At 44.8% G+C, this 15,896-nt stretch overlaps 1 protein-coding gene across 2 annotated transcripts in view; it reads left to right on the top strand.

The window, feature by feature from the left end:
* The first annotated feature begins 1,203 nt into the window (after nucleotides 1–1,203).
* The window catches only part of BMERB1 (bMERB domain containing 1), a 92,363-nt gene continuing 77,670 nt past the window's right edge, over nucleotides 1,204–15,896 (top strand). Inside the window, exon 1 of one of the 2 annotated variants that reach the window (XM_045542659.1) lies at nucleotides 1,204–1,495. In XM_045542659.1, coding sequence (XP_045398615.1) covers nucleotides 1,390–1,495 — 106 coding nt within the window. In that variant the 5' untranslated portion in view covers nucleotides 1,204–1,389. The remainder of the gene's footprint in view (nucleotides 1,496–15,896) is intronic. The other variant, XM_045542660.1, reaches the window with a different exon arrangement.

Here is a 15,896-nt window from a genome sequence, read left to right on the forward strand (position 1 = left end):
AACATGAGCTCACAATAGATGGTTGTAAAATTCAGAAAATTGAAAAGGAAAAGATCTCCCCCAAATCTCCACTCTAGAAACAAACACTGTTAATGTTTTGGTGCATTTATTCATAGTCATTTTATTTTCCATGCATTAAAAACATTGTTGATTTTTCTCTGATTATAAAAATAATACATATGCCTTGTAGGACCATTGGAGAATACAAACAAAACATTTATTATCATGACATCCATAGGCAGTCACTGTCAACATTTTGGCATATGTCATTTCAGTGTTTCTGTGAATATGTGTACACAGGGGTACAAGATGACACTTCAAAACAACAACAAACAACAAAGAAACCACCTATGCTCTATAGAGCTTTTTTTCCCTGCCTGATATGAAGCACCTTAACTGTGCAGTCTCGGAAGTCAGTATAATAAAGAGGCTAAATTCAGATTCAAATTGCCTGGATTTAAGTGCTGGCCAGGCCACTTAGTAAGTGTGCGAGTTTGGGCAAATAACTTAATCTTTCTGCACTCCAATTTCATTCTCTGTAAATCAAGGCAGACAAAAAATCATGTTTCACAGAGTTATTGGGAAGAGTTTTGCACCTAGTTGTCATTCAATAAATAGTACTAATTTTTATCAATCTAGCTACTGATTTTACTCTACACTTTTAACCTGCCATGCTTTGTTAGTAAGAAAAATCTCTGGGTTTTGGGAAAGTAAAGACCCATGTTCCAAACAGCTTTGTTATACCTGTGTCCAAAATATTTTCATCTCTCTCTCTCTGTCTGTCTCTGTCTCTCTCTCTCTCTCAGAGATCTCTAAGTCCATGCAAACTCATACAGGACTGACACAGGAATCCGCTGTTTCGTTTCAAATTACACACACAGGTACAAACGACAGAGCCTGTCACAAAAACACACTGAGCGAAGCACAGAATCTACAGCTCTGCACAGTCCCTATAAAGATGGACCCATCGCCCACAGACAGATATGGGCTCGCCAGCCCCACTCAAAGCCTGGCGGCCCGCTGACAGACCACAAGCCACCCACGGTACCAGCCCCACGCAAAGCATCGCCACCGCCTCTAGTCTAGCCTTGTTCTTACTTCCTTTGGCTTGGTTTTATTTTAGTGTTATTATTGTTGTTCTCGGAGTTATCACCTGCCCCATTTCTCCCTACCCAGCCCCCTGAGCCTGCACTGCGCATGCGCCCCGCGTGCCTCCCCCTACCGCGGGTACCGCTCTGCGCTCCCGGGCGCCGGCGGCGGAGGCCATGGAGTCGCGTCACGAGCGCCCGGCCCCCTGAAGCGCTGCTGACTGGAGCCGCCTCCCTCCCTGCAGCCGGCGGCGGGGATGGAGTAAAGGGACACCCGTCGCCCTGCCCGCGGGGAGCGGAGATGGAGTTGAAGCAATCTCTGTCCACACATCTGGAAGCCGAGAGGCCGCTGAGGCGCTATGGGGCCGTGGAGGAGACGGCGTGGAAAGCGGAGGGGCTGGGGCGAAGTGAGTGCTCGGGCGGGGGGCGGGGGCCGGTCGGGGACCCGTGAGCCGCCCCCGGTGGTCGCGGGCGCGCGGGGACCGAGCGGGGCGGACGCGGGCAAGCGCCCCCTCGGCGGGGCGGTCGGCGCCGGGGGTCGCGCAGCGCGGCGCGGCGACGCGCTCTCCCCGCGAACAAAAGAGGGACCCTCGGGGCTGGGCTTCCCGGGGAGGCTGGGGGACGGGCAGGCCACGGAGCCGGCAGCCCGGGCTGGACTCCGGAGTCCCGGAGCCGGCAGCCGGCTGCTCCGGGAAAAGTGGGGTTCTCCCTCAGCTGAGGGAGAAGGCTGCTTTCCCCGCCCGGGATGCGCGAGGTCGCTGGGGCCGCAGGGCCGGCCTGGAAGGCGTCCCGGTCCCTGGAGAGGGGAGTGTCCGCTGGGGTTCCCCGTGCGCCCCCCAGCGCGAGGTTCGGGGCACACCCGAAATCCCCGGCCTTTCCTCCCCCGCCTTCCCCCGGGTCCGGCGGGCGGCGCGGGGGAGGATTTGGGGAAGACGAACCGTGAGCACATCCTTCTCCTTTCTCCCTCGACTCCGTGCGAGTCTTTGGTTTGGGTTCGGTCCTAGGAGGCGGTTCCCAAACGGCCTGGCTGTACTTACTGGTTCTCTCCGTGGTGTTTTGGTGTTAACGACGTTTCCACACAAACGAAGGATTCTTGTTTTAAATGATTAGGACGGAATAGTTGAAACTCCTGCCCTCGAAGTGTAATGAGGCAGCGTCAGGGGGCTTCAGGGTCACCAGCTGTCGCTGCAAACTCCGGGGGGCTTCCCGGTGACCCTGCATGGCTTGCCCTAGCGCGTGCCTTCTGCTAGCCCGGGAAAGGCCCTCTCGCCCTTCTCGGGGACCCTGCGGCTTTCTGCCTGGCTCTGGGTCACTGTGCTTACTTAGCTGTCTTCCCCAGCACTGATCTCTAAGCTACGCTGGGCCAAAGTATTGTCAATGTGCTCTTTTCCTGTCCTCACCTGGTAGAAAATTGTGTGTGCACTCATGTGTGCGCTTTCTCTATTACCTATAATTATGAATTCAGAAAATCTTCCTAGAATGGCTCAGGTGTGTTCTCATTCTGATGGGTTCAAGTTGAAATCGCAACCAAATGTCTTAGTTCCTCACCGGCTATGATGGATACTGCAGGGCTCCCAACCATTTTCTTTTTACTTTCTCCCTTTTTTTTTTTTTTTGAACCTTGGTCCTACCTTCTATGTCATCCTTTCCAAACCCTTTGGCATAACATCAGGGCTGAGAGTCTCCGTGTCTTACAAGCTCAAAATAATACCAACAATGGCTGCCTTTTATTGCTAGGATTACCGTGTACTAAGAACTTTATGTGCATCATCTCATTTCATCCCCAAATACTCAGGTGAGTTTTATGACTGCCTTTGCACAGATGAAAAAAAACTAGGGCTTGTTAGGTGATCTGTTAAGTGGGAGAGCTAGGATTTGAACCCAGATTTGTTGGTCCTCAGAGCCCCTGCTTTTAATATGGAGGTTTATTGCTTTCATGGTTTCAGGAACCTTCGTAAGTCTGTTGAGAGAGTCCCAGAACATGTTCAGAGATTTTATAAATGTGTGGCAGCCCTTTTGGTCTCTGGAGCTCACAGTGGACCAATGCTGGGTCCATGCAGAGTAGAAGCTGTTCAAAGAAGCGCTGGTTTAAATCCTCGCTCAGTCCCTTGCTGGCTGTGTGACTTATAGAACATTTCTAACCCTCACTCTGCCTCTATTTTCTGAAAATGAAGATGATAGTGGTAGCTACTATATGGCTTTATTGTGAATATTAAATAAGACAGTATATGTAGAGCCCAATACATATCGGTTACTGCTACTATGTTGTTGCTACAACATGTACAGAAGGAACCTGCTTTTATCCTCTGCAAGGAATTGCATAAAGCAACACCCTGGACTAGACAAACCTGCAATGTTGGTCAGTTCCCTAATAACTCTCTTATAGCTTTTTATTTTCTTGCCGTTTTATTAGGAAAATTTCAAACATACAGGGAAATTGCAGTAAGGACCCAGTGCATACCAGTCTAACTCCTGAAATGTTTGCACTTGTGAGTTCTAGGGTGCACACTGTTACAAGTCTGGTAGAAAGGTTTTCTCATCCTCTCTGTTCCAAACCATCAAAGACTCCGAGTCTTGCATCCTAGTCAAGTACAAGAGCACAGGTTCTATCTGCTTTTGCATGGATTCCCCAAATCTGCTTTCTTTTTCTTCTCCTTTCACCCATTTAAACTTGAAATCTTCTTAAAGCACTGATCTCGTTTTTGAATCTTGCATCTGGCAAGTTTTGATCTCTAGACTCTTGTCTGCAACCAGGCATTTTTTGATCAAAGCTTTCTTGGAACACTCTCTCAACTCCCAGCATATCTATGGATGCATTCCACAATGTCTGGGGCCTCTATTTATTTATTAATGAAGTGTGAAAATTAGTACTATTGTTTCTATGGCATAACATTAGTCAAGGCAACGTTGGAATGCATGAAATGCTCCTTAAAAAGAAGACATGCTCTCTTTAATTTCCACACATATTTAAAGATTTTATGTTAAACCCTGAGTATGTGTAAAGTCAAAAGAATTGAAAAGGGAAGAAAGATCGCAGAACTGGTCATTTTTAGTTAAGGTTATGTTAACTGCTATTTCTAGTTTTAACTATAGTTTTTAGATAAAAGATATGTAATGTGCTATAGTAATAGTATTAAAGAATGGGAGTTTTGAAGTCAGGTGAAATGAGTTCAAATCAGTTCTAAAAGCTTGTAGGTTTGTCACCCTGGGAAAATTGCTGAACCTGTCTGTGTCGGTTGCTTCATCTGTGAAATGGGCATAATAGTAGTAATGAACACTTGGGACTCTTGGAAGATTAAATGGGATCATGCATGTAACATATTTAGCATAGTGCCTGGCACACTGTAAGTGCTCAATTAATGCAGAATGGTTGTCATAGCAGGACAAAAGAGAATGGCATCCAACAGTATCTGAAGAGATTATTCCAAGCTCTTCAGTTACAGCTTTGTATTGCTTCTGTTTCTTTGTAAATTCTGGATAAGGACTGTGTCTAGACTGCCTTCCTCTTGGGAATGTGTGGAGAAAGCCTTTTGCACCCTTGCAAACCATCTAGTATTTTCTTGTTGGAGAAAGATTCTGAGCAATTGCTCACATCCGCTGGTGATGGCATTTTTCTGCTAGCATTGAGGTTTGTTTTCCTCAGTTGGAAAATGTATGGTGACATTTCAGTGTGGTTAGGTATATAAAAATGCTGCTTTCAACAGACTGTAATTAATTGAGGGAGACACGAAGACAAGGTGCCTTTTGAAAAAGCACAGAGCTTTTAAAAAACACAGTTGTCTGTTTTTGTGGCCATTTCTTGATAGATTTGAAGGTGCCTTAAAAGATGATCGAGATTTTCAACAGAGGAAGTAGAGGAGAAAGGGACAGTAGGGGAGGAAATGCCAGGACAGATAATAGCATCAACAAAGCCACAGAGGTAGAAATAAATGCTCTGTGAGTAGAGATTGGAATAAACTGGAAAGCTCAAACAGCAATCTTTCTATAAGCCCAGGGGAGATGACTCTTATTTAAAAGTCCAAGGTTGTGTACTGACTAGCTAGCAGATCATTAAGCTGGCCAATGTTTCAGGTTAATAAACAGTGTGGAAACCGAAATAATATGAATTGCTGGCACTGTATATAATAGATTCTTGGGGGAGGTTTTGTATTATTTTCACCTGTTTGATTGAGCATGCTAATTTTATTATTTTGTTTTAGCATTATTTCTTTTTTATTATAGAAATCATAATTCACTTTATAAAAAATTTAAATTCATCTGAAACATAAAAATTAAAAGTGAAAAACAATCATCATCTGCTCCCCAAATCCCATTTATTCATTCAATAAATAGGTATTGAGTGCTTTATAAGTGCTAGGCAGTGCTTTAGAGGCTGCTTTCAACCAACTGTAATTAACTGAGGGAGACATAAAGACAAGATGCCTTTTGCTACAGTGTTGAGCAAGACAAAGTCCCTGCCCACGAGAAATTTCTATTTAGGGAAAATCAGGACATAGGTTGAGAGTGAGGGTATCCAATAATACGTTAAGCAGACAAGTAAGACAGTTCAGATCATGGTAAGTGTTACATGAGAATTAATAAGGGAGGAATATTTTTCATCTAGTATTTAGGAAATGCTCCTCTTAGGAGGTGACATTTTGCCGTGTAAATAACAGGAATCCAGGCTGTAAATGTAAAGGCCCTTGATGTGTTAGAGGAAGAGACAGAAGGCCAGGGTGGCTGGAACCCAGTGAGTAAGGGAGAGAGTGGAGATGAATCAGAGGAGCCAGACTAGGTAGAGCCTTGTAGGTCATGGTTAAAAAAAAAAAAAAAAGAGTCTGGAATTTATTCTTATTGCAGAAGAAACTGCTGCGGAATTTTAAGCAAGGGACTAACATGAGCTGGTTTTTGTTATCAAAGGTCACGGTAGCTACCGGACAGAGAATAAGCCATACAGGAGCAAGTGAGAATCAGTGTAAGCAGCATTTGGTGTAGTCCCTGGTTCCTTCCAAATCCATTCTGGATAAGTGGTGGGAATTTCCTTGAGTGTGGAAGGTGTAACAAGGATGAAGGCCACATCCTGGGAAACTGAGCACCTGGCGACATGGTTTGGGTGTTTGGCTTGTCCAAATCTCATGTGGAAATGTGACCCCCAGTGTTGGAGGTGGGGCTGAGTGGGAGGTGTTTGGGTCATGGGGGCGAATCCCTCATGAATGGCTTGGTGCCCTCCCCATGAGAGCCTGGCACCCCCTCCTCTCTCTCTCTTGTTCCTTCTATCGCCATGTGACAGGCCTACTCCCCCTTCACCTTCCACCTTGTTTGGAAGCTCCCTGAAGCCCTCACCAGAAGGATGCTAGCACAATGCTTCCTGTATAGTCTGCAGAACCATGAGCTGAATAAGCCTCTTTTCTCAGCCTCAGGCATTTCTTTATAGCAGTAGCGGATTAGGAACTCTCCCTGGATAGATAAATGACTGTAAATTATTGTAGACCCATAATGGGGACATAAAGATTATGAATATCATGGTATCTCGTGTATACTTTGAACAGACCCAATTATTTACATTTCTCTGTGTTTGTTCATAACTTTATGTTTCATTTTTGCAAGAATTTTCTTGTTTTTCTTTTCTTTTTTTCTTTTTTTGCTGGGTGGAATGGTAGGGAGTTTTCTTCTTATGTGTGTTAACCAAAGGAAAAAATCAGTCATGCCTATTCTTGGTCTCTGATTTGTTATTAAACACCTATTAATAATAATAGCTTATTAAATTCTCATAACAATCCTATGACATAGGCAGAATTATTATTCCCGTTTTACACATGGAGAAACTGAGGTTTAGGGAGGTGAAGAAACTTGCTGACAGTCATAAAGCTAGTAGGTGGCAGACCCGGAGCCTGCTTCTAAGCCCTCCCTGACTCCAGATGTTCCTGTCCAATGTCTGTTATTCTTGGGTCAGTGCTAGATGCTGCAGAGATTAGAGATGGACTAAGACCCAGTCCCCACTCTCAAAAAGCTTAAGATTTGGGGAGTGGGAGACACAGCTATAAGGAACACCATAACTTATTATAGCAGTAGAGTGGAACACACTCTAAGTGAGATTACAAGTGGGAAGTGAGAAGAGATTGGTTCTTACTGGGAAACCTCAGGCCAACAGCAAAGAGAAGGAATGTTTGCATTGGGCCTGAAGGCTAAGCAGAGTTTCAGAAGGTGAAGAGAGGACAAAAGGGCATCTCAGGTGAGCTGCCAGCCCTGGGCAGGGAAGTGAAGCTATCAAAGGCCAAAGTCCAGACACTGGCTTTCCCTGCCCTGTTTCTTTCCTCTTGGCTTAAAGCAATCTGGGTCTGTAGGCTCTTGTGTCATGGGACTCTGGGTCTGTCTGGTTCATTCATGTGAATCACTGTCACCTGGATGAGCCTGTGGGTTGGAAACCAGCACAGGTAGAAGTTCTTTTAGTGTAGCCTTTCAGAACACCACAGTAAAGCCAGACACTGACGCTGAGATTTGCAGTAGGAGAAAGGGGTATTTATTGCATGCACCAAGCAAGGGGTATGGGCAGCTAATGCTTAAGACCCGAACTCCCCAGTGGCTCACAAGCAAGGGTTTTTCAAGGCAGGGGTACTCAGGAAAGCAGAAGCTGCAGGCAAAATCATAAACTGATACTTGGAAATTATACATTGCTTTGGCCTGTGGGTGTGGCTCTATCCCGGCCCCTCAGGAAGAAATTTGTAACAGAGCGCAGCAGTCAGAGTTCAGTCCTCAGGTTTCCCCTTATCTGAGGTTTATGTGATAAAGGTCAGCAGCATTTTCCATCTGGCAGGAGTTTCTGAAAAACAACTCAATAACTTGTATTTCGTTGTTATCTTTTAGTTTCTATAGGGAACCAAAACACCTTGCTACCCTGGCTTGCTTAGGAGACTTATTGTTATTATCTTCTTGCTTGTCAGGTTGCTCATTTACTTTTCAAGGCTAGCTAAGTGCCCAGAGGAATTTCCCTTATAAAGGGACTGAAGATTTTTCCTTTATTTACATGCTTTGGGGGACCCTGGGAGGCTCCTAAGAGAGGTCCTTAATCTATCTCAAAAAATGAAAGTGGAAGAAAAAAGAAACATTTAAAATAAAAATACAGGTATAATGCATATAATAAGACAAATATATGCCAGGTTCAAGCACTGAGGTACTGTTTTGGGGTCTAGGAGAGGAAGTGGCTGGAAAAGATAAACAGTATTGCATCATTGTTGGGGGGTCGGAACAACATTCCAGGCAGGAGGAACAGCACTTGTGAAGACACCGGGACATGGAACAGCCTGGGAACTGCAAAGGGGTTAGTGATGCTTCTTAGGTTCTTAGAGAGAGGCAAGACCAGAGCAGGAGAGGAGGGCGTTTCAGAGCCCAGGGGAGGTTCACTGTAGGCTGGATACAAGAAGGCTCAACTCCCCCTTGAGGTGCAACTTTCCTGCAGGGTCTAAGTGGAATAGCTGAGGACCAGACTCCCAGAGTAGAGTTTGTTTGTTTTACGAATCAGAGTCAAGACTTATCAGTGATTATGTGTTACTTAAAATGCCTCTACACACAGGGACCATTAGAGGAGCAAAAACAATGATTCTAAGGGAAGTTATAAGGGATGATTATAAGAAGTCACATACGTAGAGCATGTCCTATGTGCCTGCTGTATGCCCACGATTTGCATGCAGCTTCTAGTTTGCTTCTTGCAAAACATTCTATGAGATGAGTGCAATAGAACTATTTTTTGCTCTGTTTAACAGAGAGGAAACTGATGATCAGAGAGGGTAAACAGTTTGCCCAATGTCACCTCACTAATAAGTGGCAGAGCTGGCATCTGAACCCCGCACAGGTTGACTTAATTCTGCTGGTTTTTTGATTCCCCAGGATGAGTTGAGGCTGCCATTGATACAGATGCATAATGTCAGCGAGACACCTGTCTCTGTGTTCCTTAGTACTGATTCTGTTCTCTGGCTCATTAATTTCCTTTTCTATTACAAATGCGCCCCTTGTAAACTTGAGGACTACATCTGACTACTTCAAAGTGCCTTCAGGGTCAAATTGCAGTGGGAGCTGAAGACATAGAAAGGCTCTTCCTGCTGCATTTTTTCAGTTTTGAAGAAGACTTGCAGCTTCATAGAGAAAGGCCTCCTTTGAATGATCAAGAAAGATTTCATGGACAATATAGGGGCAGATTCCTGTAATGTTTGCAAGGAGGAGCTCTGTCTGCATTTGAATCCTGGCTTTACCACTTAATAGCAGTGTGACCTTGGGCTTAACCTCTTTGAATTTCTGTCTTCTCATCTATAAAATAGGGATAATAACAGGACTTGCCTCATAGGGTAATGAAGACCATTCAATGATATAATACATGAAAGCCCTTCTCACAGAGCCTGGTGCTCTCTCAAGTAAATGGTGGCAATGGTGGTGATAGAACAGGATGTGAAGTGGCCTTAACTGGGTGGTATTTGCACAATTGGAGAGAAGGAGAGAGGGAAGTTAAATTAAAGTGGGTGGACCAGCCTCAGGAAAAGAATGGAGGTGACAGTGAGTGTGGATATTCCGGAGGCGTGCATGAGCTTGGCTGCATTGGAGGAGTCGTGAGATGCAAGGGTGGTTGAACAGGGCCTCTAGACTTGGGCAAATTAAAAACAGGCTGGTCATGTGGAGCCATTGCAGGACAAGGGTCGGAGGGAGAGGAGTATCATTTTAGAAAGGCTTGTCTGGCAACGGTGGCAGACCGGATGCAGGGCAGAGGCTCTAGGGAGTGAAAAGATCAGCTAGGAGGGTTTTGGAATTATCCCATTATGAGGTTGCAGGACTGGGGTCTAAGGCAGTGGCAGTGTGTTTGGAGGAAGGAAGTGACCAATCAGGCATCTTGGAGGGAAAAACCTGCAGTAGTTGATTATATCTTGGAAAGAAAGAGAGCCTTTCAAGTTCTGGCAGTGAGATAGGTGGGAACTAACCCTGTTATTAGACTGAGGACTTAGCAATTTTAAAGCATCAACATCAATACTGCCCACATTCACTTGCAATAGTGTTTGAAGAGGTACAGGGACTGTGGGTACTGGGAGAAGTAATAATAATGATCCCTTGCATGTGTGTAGCTCTTTCCAATTTCTACTCATCTTGTATATTTTCTAATTCTTACAAGAAAGAACAAAGAACAGGCATCATCATGCCCCTTTGCAAGTGGAAGAAACAAAGGTTATGGACTCACCCCAGGTACAAGGTGCAGCCAGTTAAGGACTGAGCCACAATGGAGGAGTCTAGGCTGCTCCCACTGGGCCAAGGTTTACAGGGGCACAAACAACAACTGCATTATAAGATGGTAACAAGTATGTCTGAATTCTGTAAAATCCAAATAGGAAAATGACTACAATGCATGACACTAATTATTTTGCTCATTTTAAATTCTCAAATAGATAAGTCATTCATTTATCTATTCATCCATCCATCCATCCTTCCATCCATCTATTCATTCATTTATCCATTCAATACATATTTGCTGGTGGCCTCTTCTATGCCAGGTATTGTGCTGAGCTCCTGAGAGTACAGTAGTACCTTGAGTAAGGTGTATACAGACCCTGTCCTCAGGTGATTTAAGGCATACTGAGAATAGGCCCTATTTCCAGTGATGCAAAACAAGGGGCCCACAAGGTGATGTCGTCCCTCCCCGTCCCTCAGAAACAGATTTCAGGATAGATTGCTGACCCAATGCCCTCTTAGCTAAATGTTGTCAAGAAATTAATTCAGTTGTTTTGCTACAGGCGTGTTTTTGCAGGCCTTTGAGAAGATGAGTCTTAACAGGATCAAACCAAGTTTTATGGGCTAAACTAGGTACAATTATTAATATTTCCTTCTGTCTTCCTGTGAGTGCCAGGACCACAGAAACCCTGGTGTCCTGTTCACCACTGAATGCTGAATACCCAGCGACCATCACGTTATCCAGTACTTAGAAGCCTCTCATTCAATCAGTAGTAGCCACAGTGGACGACTGTCAATCCACAAACACTGGGGTGCAAATGATGTTGTTGCTGCCCAACCAGGTTCATTTGCCCGCTGCCCAGGAGGAAGCCAATGCAATGAGAGAGCAGGGTTTGCAGCAGAGAAAGAGTTTAATCCGCATAGCGGATTTCTCAAATATGCCTCCCCGAGAATTCAGGAGACGGGTTTTTAAAGACAGTTTGGTGTAGACAATTGAGTCTGCTAACACTGGCTGGGTTTGGGGTGGAACCATAGGGTTGTAGAAGTTGTTGTCTTTGTTGACCAGGTTCTTGGGGGGGGTCACGAGACCAGTTGCATCAGTTCCTTGGTCTGGGCCACTGGTCTGGGTGGGTCAGCTGTTCCACTGGAATGCGGGACCTGGAAGATACCTCAGAAAGTACCCCTAGGTTTCAAAAAGGTGATATTATCTGTGGAGAAAGCTAAGAATCGAATCTTTATGGACACCAGCTATGTGGCTCCAGAGTGGCAATTACAGAGAAACAAACAGGGGGACAGTGGCTAATTGTTATTATTTTTAGCTGGGCCTGTGCCTTATTTTTAGCTAGGCCCTTACCACAATTCACACCTTGCACCCCTTTATCAATTTGTAAAGGCGATTTCAATTTCATCATGTTTTGTAAACCTTCAAAATCATTAAACTAAAAAAATAGATAAAGTTAGTGGGAGTCTCAGTTGATCTGAACCACCTGGCCATTTGGTTTAGAAGGTTTGTTCCTGATGCTGCAGTGAGATTAGCATTCTTAGTTTCCTGATTTGAGGGAATGATACAAGATTTTCAGAAGAGATACAAGGTAGAAGGAATAGGTACCATTACTGGGAGCCAGCAGTGCACTGACAGTGTCGTGATGGGCACAGGCTGGACTAGGTGCTTTATGTATACCTCATCTTGATTCTTAGATGCCAGCACTGGTGAGGCGCCCTGGTCAGAGTCAGTCACACCTTTCAGAAACAACAAAGACAAGGCCACATTAAATATAGTGGTCCCTTTAAAAGGCTTTCTAATTTCATTGCAGACAACAGGGTCTTCTGAGACACTGCTGAGTGTTGCAACCTTTTTTGGTAAAGCAATCAGATAACACCTATTAAAATGTAAAATACTCCTGTTATTTGACCCAGCAATCCCACTCCTGGGACTCTATCCAACAGCAATGAAGTCAGCATGCAAAGACCTGTGTGCAAGAAACAAACAAACAAAAAAAAACCTGGACACAAATTGAATGCCCAGCAGGAGAAGAATGGTTGAATAAGCTATTGTTCATCCACTGGGAAAGGTTACGCAGCTGTTAAAAAGGAAAACGTTAGAGCAGTAATAGTTGTCTTAGGGTGTCACTGAGGGAGGAAAAGGTATGTATTAATAACAGGATCTCTGTTTTTGTAAGACAGAAGTCTTGCTGTCTGTCTCTGTCTCTGTCTCGGAGTCTCTCTGTCTCTCCCTCTCTCTCTGTCTTTCTATCTATAAAATAGATGTAGATACATATCACATATATGTGTGTGTATATGTGTGTGTGTGTGTCTGTGTGTGTGATTTTATTAATATGGGGAAAAACAAGGAAGAACACGTGACAAGTTATTGCCTTGGGAGACCTGGAGGAAGAGGCAGGGGTTGGGGCTGATGTGAGGGGCAGAGAAAGCAGGTGCAATGCAGAGCTGAGCAAAACAAAACCCAAACCCCCAAAACCCAAAAGACTTCACCGGAAAGAAAAAGCCACTTATTATCACCACGCTTATACATTTATCCTAAATTATATATTTGTGAGATGGGGGGAGGGGCAGCCTCACTTCAGAAATGTGAAATTGTGGGGAGAAAATGTGGGTCTCAGAACTGTGGATATGTACTTTTATCTGATTTAATCCTCACCACCACAACTCTATAGAATAATGTTTTAAAATATATATACGGAAATCAAGGAACACAGAGATGAAAATCCTACCCCATGAATCAGTGGAGAAGGGATTTGAACCCAGGACTGTCTGGTTAAGAAGCCCATCCTGCTCTGCGTGTGTGCAGGCAGCGGGTACACGGGAATTGCTCTACCTTCCTCTCCATTTTGTCGTGATTCTAACACTGTTCTAAATAGTCTTTTTATTAAAAAGCTCGTACTTTTTCCTCTATGGTTATTTGTAAACTTCCAACAATCTTAAATTCCACTCGTATTCTGTATTTTTATTTATTTATTATTTTTAATTTTTTTATATTTTTGAGATAGGATCTTGCCCTGTCATTCCGGGTTGAGTGCAGTGGCGTCACCGTAGCTCACTGCATCCTCAAACTCCTGGGCTCAAGGGATCCTCCTGCCTCAGCCTCCTGAGTAGCTGGGACTACAGGCACACTCCACGATGCCCGGCTAATTTTTATGTTTTAAGTAGAGACGGGGGCTCGCTCTTGCTCAGGCTGGTCTCAAACTCCTGACCTCAAGCCTCCCAGAGTGCTGAGATTAGGGGTGTAAGCTGCGGGCCTGGCCAGTTGTCTGTATTTTTAAAGGGAAAGGCATCTGAAATAGTTTGTGGAGCCCTATTTTTGGTTATTTTAAAAAACACTTGGGTGGTCACAGCACTGACTGTTCTCACTGAACCTGCTCTCTTTGCAGGTCCCACTTGCCAACTTTCTCCCACTGATCCTCAGGGCTGCAGAAGGAAACTACTCACTCTCCATAATCCAGGTCTTGGAGATAAATGTAGGAAATAGGCAAAAATTAGCAGAGGAAGGAGCAACCCTGTCTGTCCTTAAGTCTTATTTTTTCTCTCTGTTTTTCTACTCCTGTGTCTTGGTCCATGCTGGCTGCCCACAGTTCTGGAGGCTGGGAAATCCAAGATCAAAGCACAGACAGGTTCCGTGTCTGGTGAGGGCTCGCTTCCCAGTTCACAGGTGGCTGTCTTTTCTCTGTGTCCTCACATGGCCCCAGGGGTGAATGAGCTCTCTGGAATCCCGGTATTAGGACACTCATCCCATTCATGAAGGCTCCACCCTCAGGACCTAATCACTTCCCCAGATCCTCACCTTCCATTATTGTCACCTTGGGGGTAAGGTTTGCAACATATAAATTTTTTTTTAAAGTTATCTTCAGCCAACATATAAATTTTGAGGGGACATAAACATGCGGTCTGTAGGACGCTGCTGAGTACAGGAAGGAATGAAGACAGCTGAAAGCTGAAGATTTGTCCACGCCTTACTCGAGGGTGAAATGCTTTTAGCAGGTGGCTTTTAAAAGTTGCTGTCATTTTGTCAAGGAACAAAAGTGCTTAAATTATTTGCATTTTGGTTCCATTTGTTTCTTCCCACACCCAGCACACCAGGGTAAGCCCGCGTCACCCACTCCGTGTTGGCAGTGCTGCGTTAGTGCTGGAGACCTGCCGTCCACCGCTGCAGGATTCATCCGTCTTCATCCTGTTTAAATAGACACAGCGAAGGCGTCCCTGGAGCACATCCTGGTGGTTAAAACCAGTGCAAACGACAGCCTGAAGAGTAGCCCAGCTGGGGCCCAGGGGGCTGGGCTGGCTTCCAGAAGCTGAGAAGTCCATATTCCTAGGGATTGGTTCTGCCTTATAGCAGGGTTTTTTTTTTTTTTTAATTTCTCAAATGTTTATTCAAAGCCGGGACTAGGTTAGATAGAGATTTTTTTTTTTCCGAGAAAGGATCTCACTCTGTCCGCTCAGGCTGGAGTGTAGTGGTGCAATCATAGCTCACTGCAGCTTCAAACCCCTGGGCTCAAGCAATCCTCCCACCTCAGCCTCCTGAGTAGAGAGATTTTTTTTTTTTTGATTGAACTGTAATTGCCATAACATAAAATTTACCGTTAACTAAATACCATTACTGGCATTTAGTACATTCACGATGTACAACTATTATATATGTCTGGTTCCAAGACATTTCTTCACCCCAGAAGGAAACCCTGTACCATCTCTCCCCATAAGCCCACAGGGGAGGAAAAGATTTCTTTTCCTCACCCCTTGCTAGGTTCATGGCTGAGACCCTTATGACGATAGATAGATTAACAAGAGAAAAGCGTAATACATTCATTTAATGTAAGTTTTACATGACATGGGAGCCTTCGGAAATGAAGACCTGCAGAAACATCGAAACCTGCGTATTTTTATGGACAGCTGTGCAGAAGTGTGACTGGGGGACAAAAGGGTATGATATGATGGTAATAAACTGAGGGGAACTTAGCAAGGCCTGTTTGTTCAGATTCTTCTCGGTGTTCCCATGTGACCTTCCTTCCCTTTAGGTGTAGGGCAGGATATAGGCAGAGATAGGGAGAGCTGGAGTGGTCTTCATATTCTTTTAAATGCCAAGGTGCTGTATTTTGGGATAGTATATCCTACACCCGTAATGCCTCTTCCTCAAGTCTTTGGCCATCACTGCTTTCTGTCTCTCTAAATTTACTTATTTAGGATGTTTTTTTGTTTTTGTTTTGTTTTTGTTTTTGTTTTTGAGACAGAGTCTTACTCTGTCGCCCAGGCTGGAGTGCCGTGGTGTCAGCCTACCTCGCAGCAACTTCAAACTCCTGGGCTCAAGTGATCCTCCTGCCTCAGCCTTCCGGGTAGCTGGAACTACAGGCATGCACCACCATGCCTGGTTATTTTTTTCTATTTTTAGTAGAGATAGGGTCTCGTTCTTGCTCAGGCTGGTCTCTAACTCCTGACCTCAGTGATCCTCCCGCCTAGGCCTCCCAGGATGCTAGGATTATAGGTGTGAGCCACCATGACCAGCCTATTCAGGATGCTTTATATAAAGGGAATTCATACACTGTATGACCTTTTGTGTCTGGCTTGTTTCACTTAGCACGTTTTCAAGGTCATCTGTGCCGTAGCATCCATCAGTCC

The sequence above is a fragment of the Lemur catta genome, chromosome 2, assembly GCF_020740605.2.
Source record: "Lemur catta isolate mLemCat1 chromosome 2, mLemCat1.pri, whole genome shotgun sequence".
NCBI classification, from domain to species: Eukaryota; Metazoa; Chordata; class Mammalia; order Primates; family Lemuridae; genus Lemur; species Lemur catta.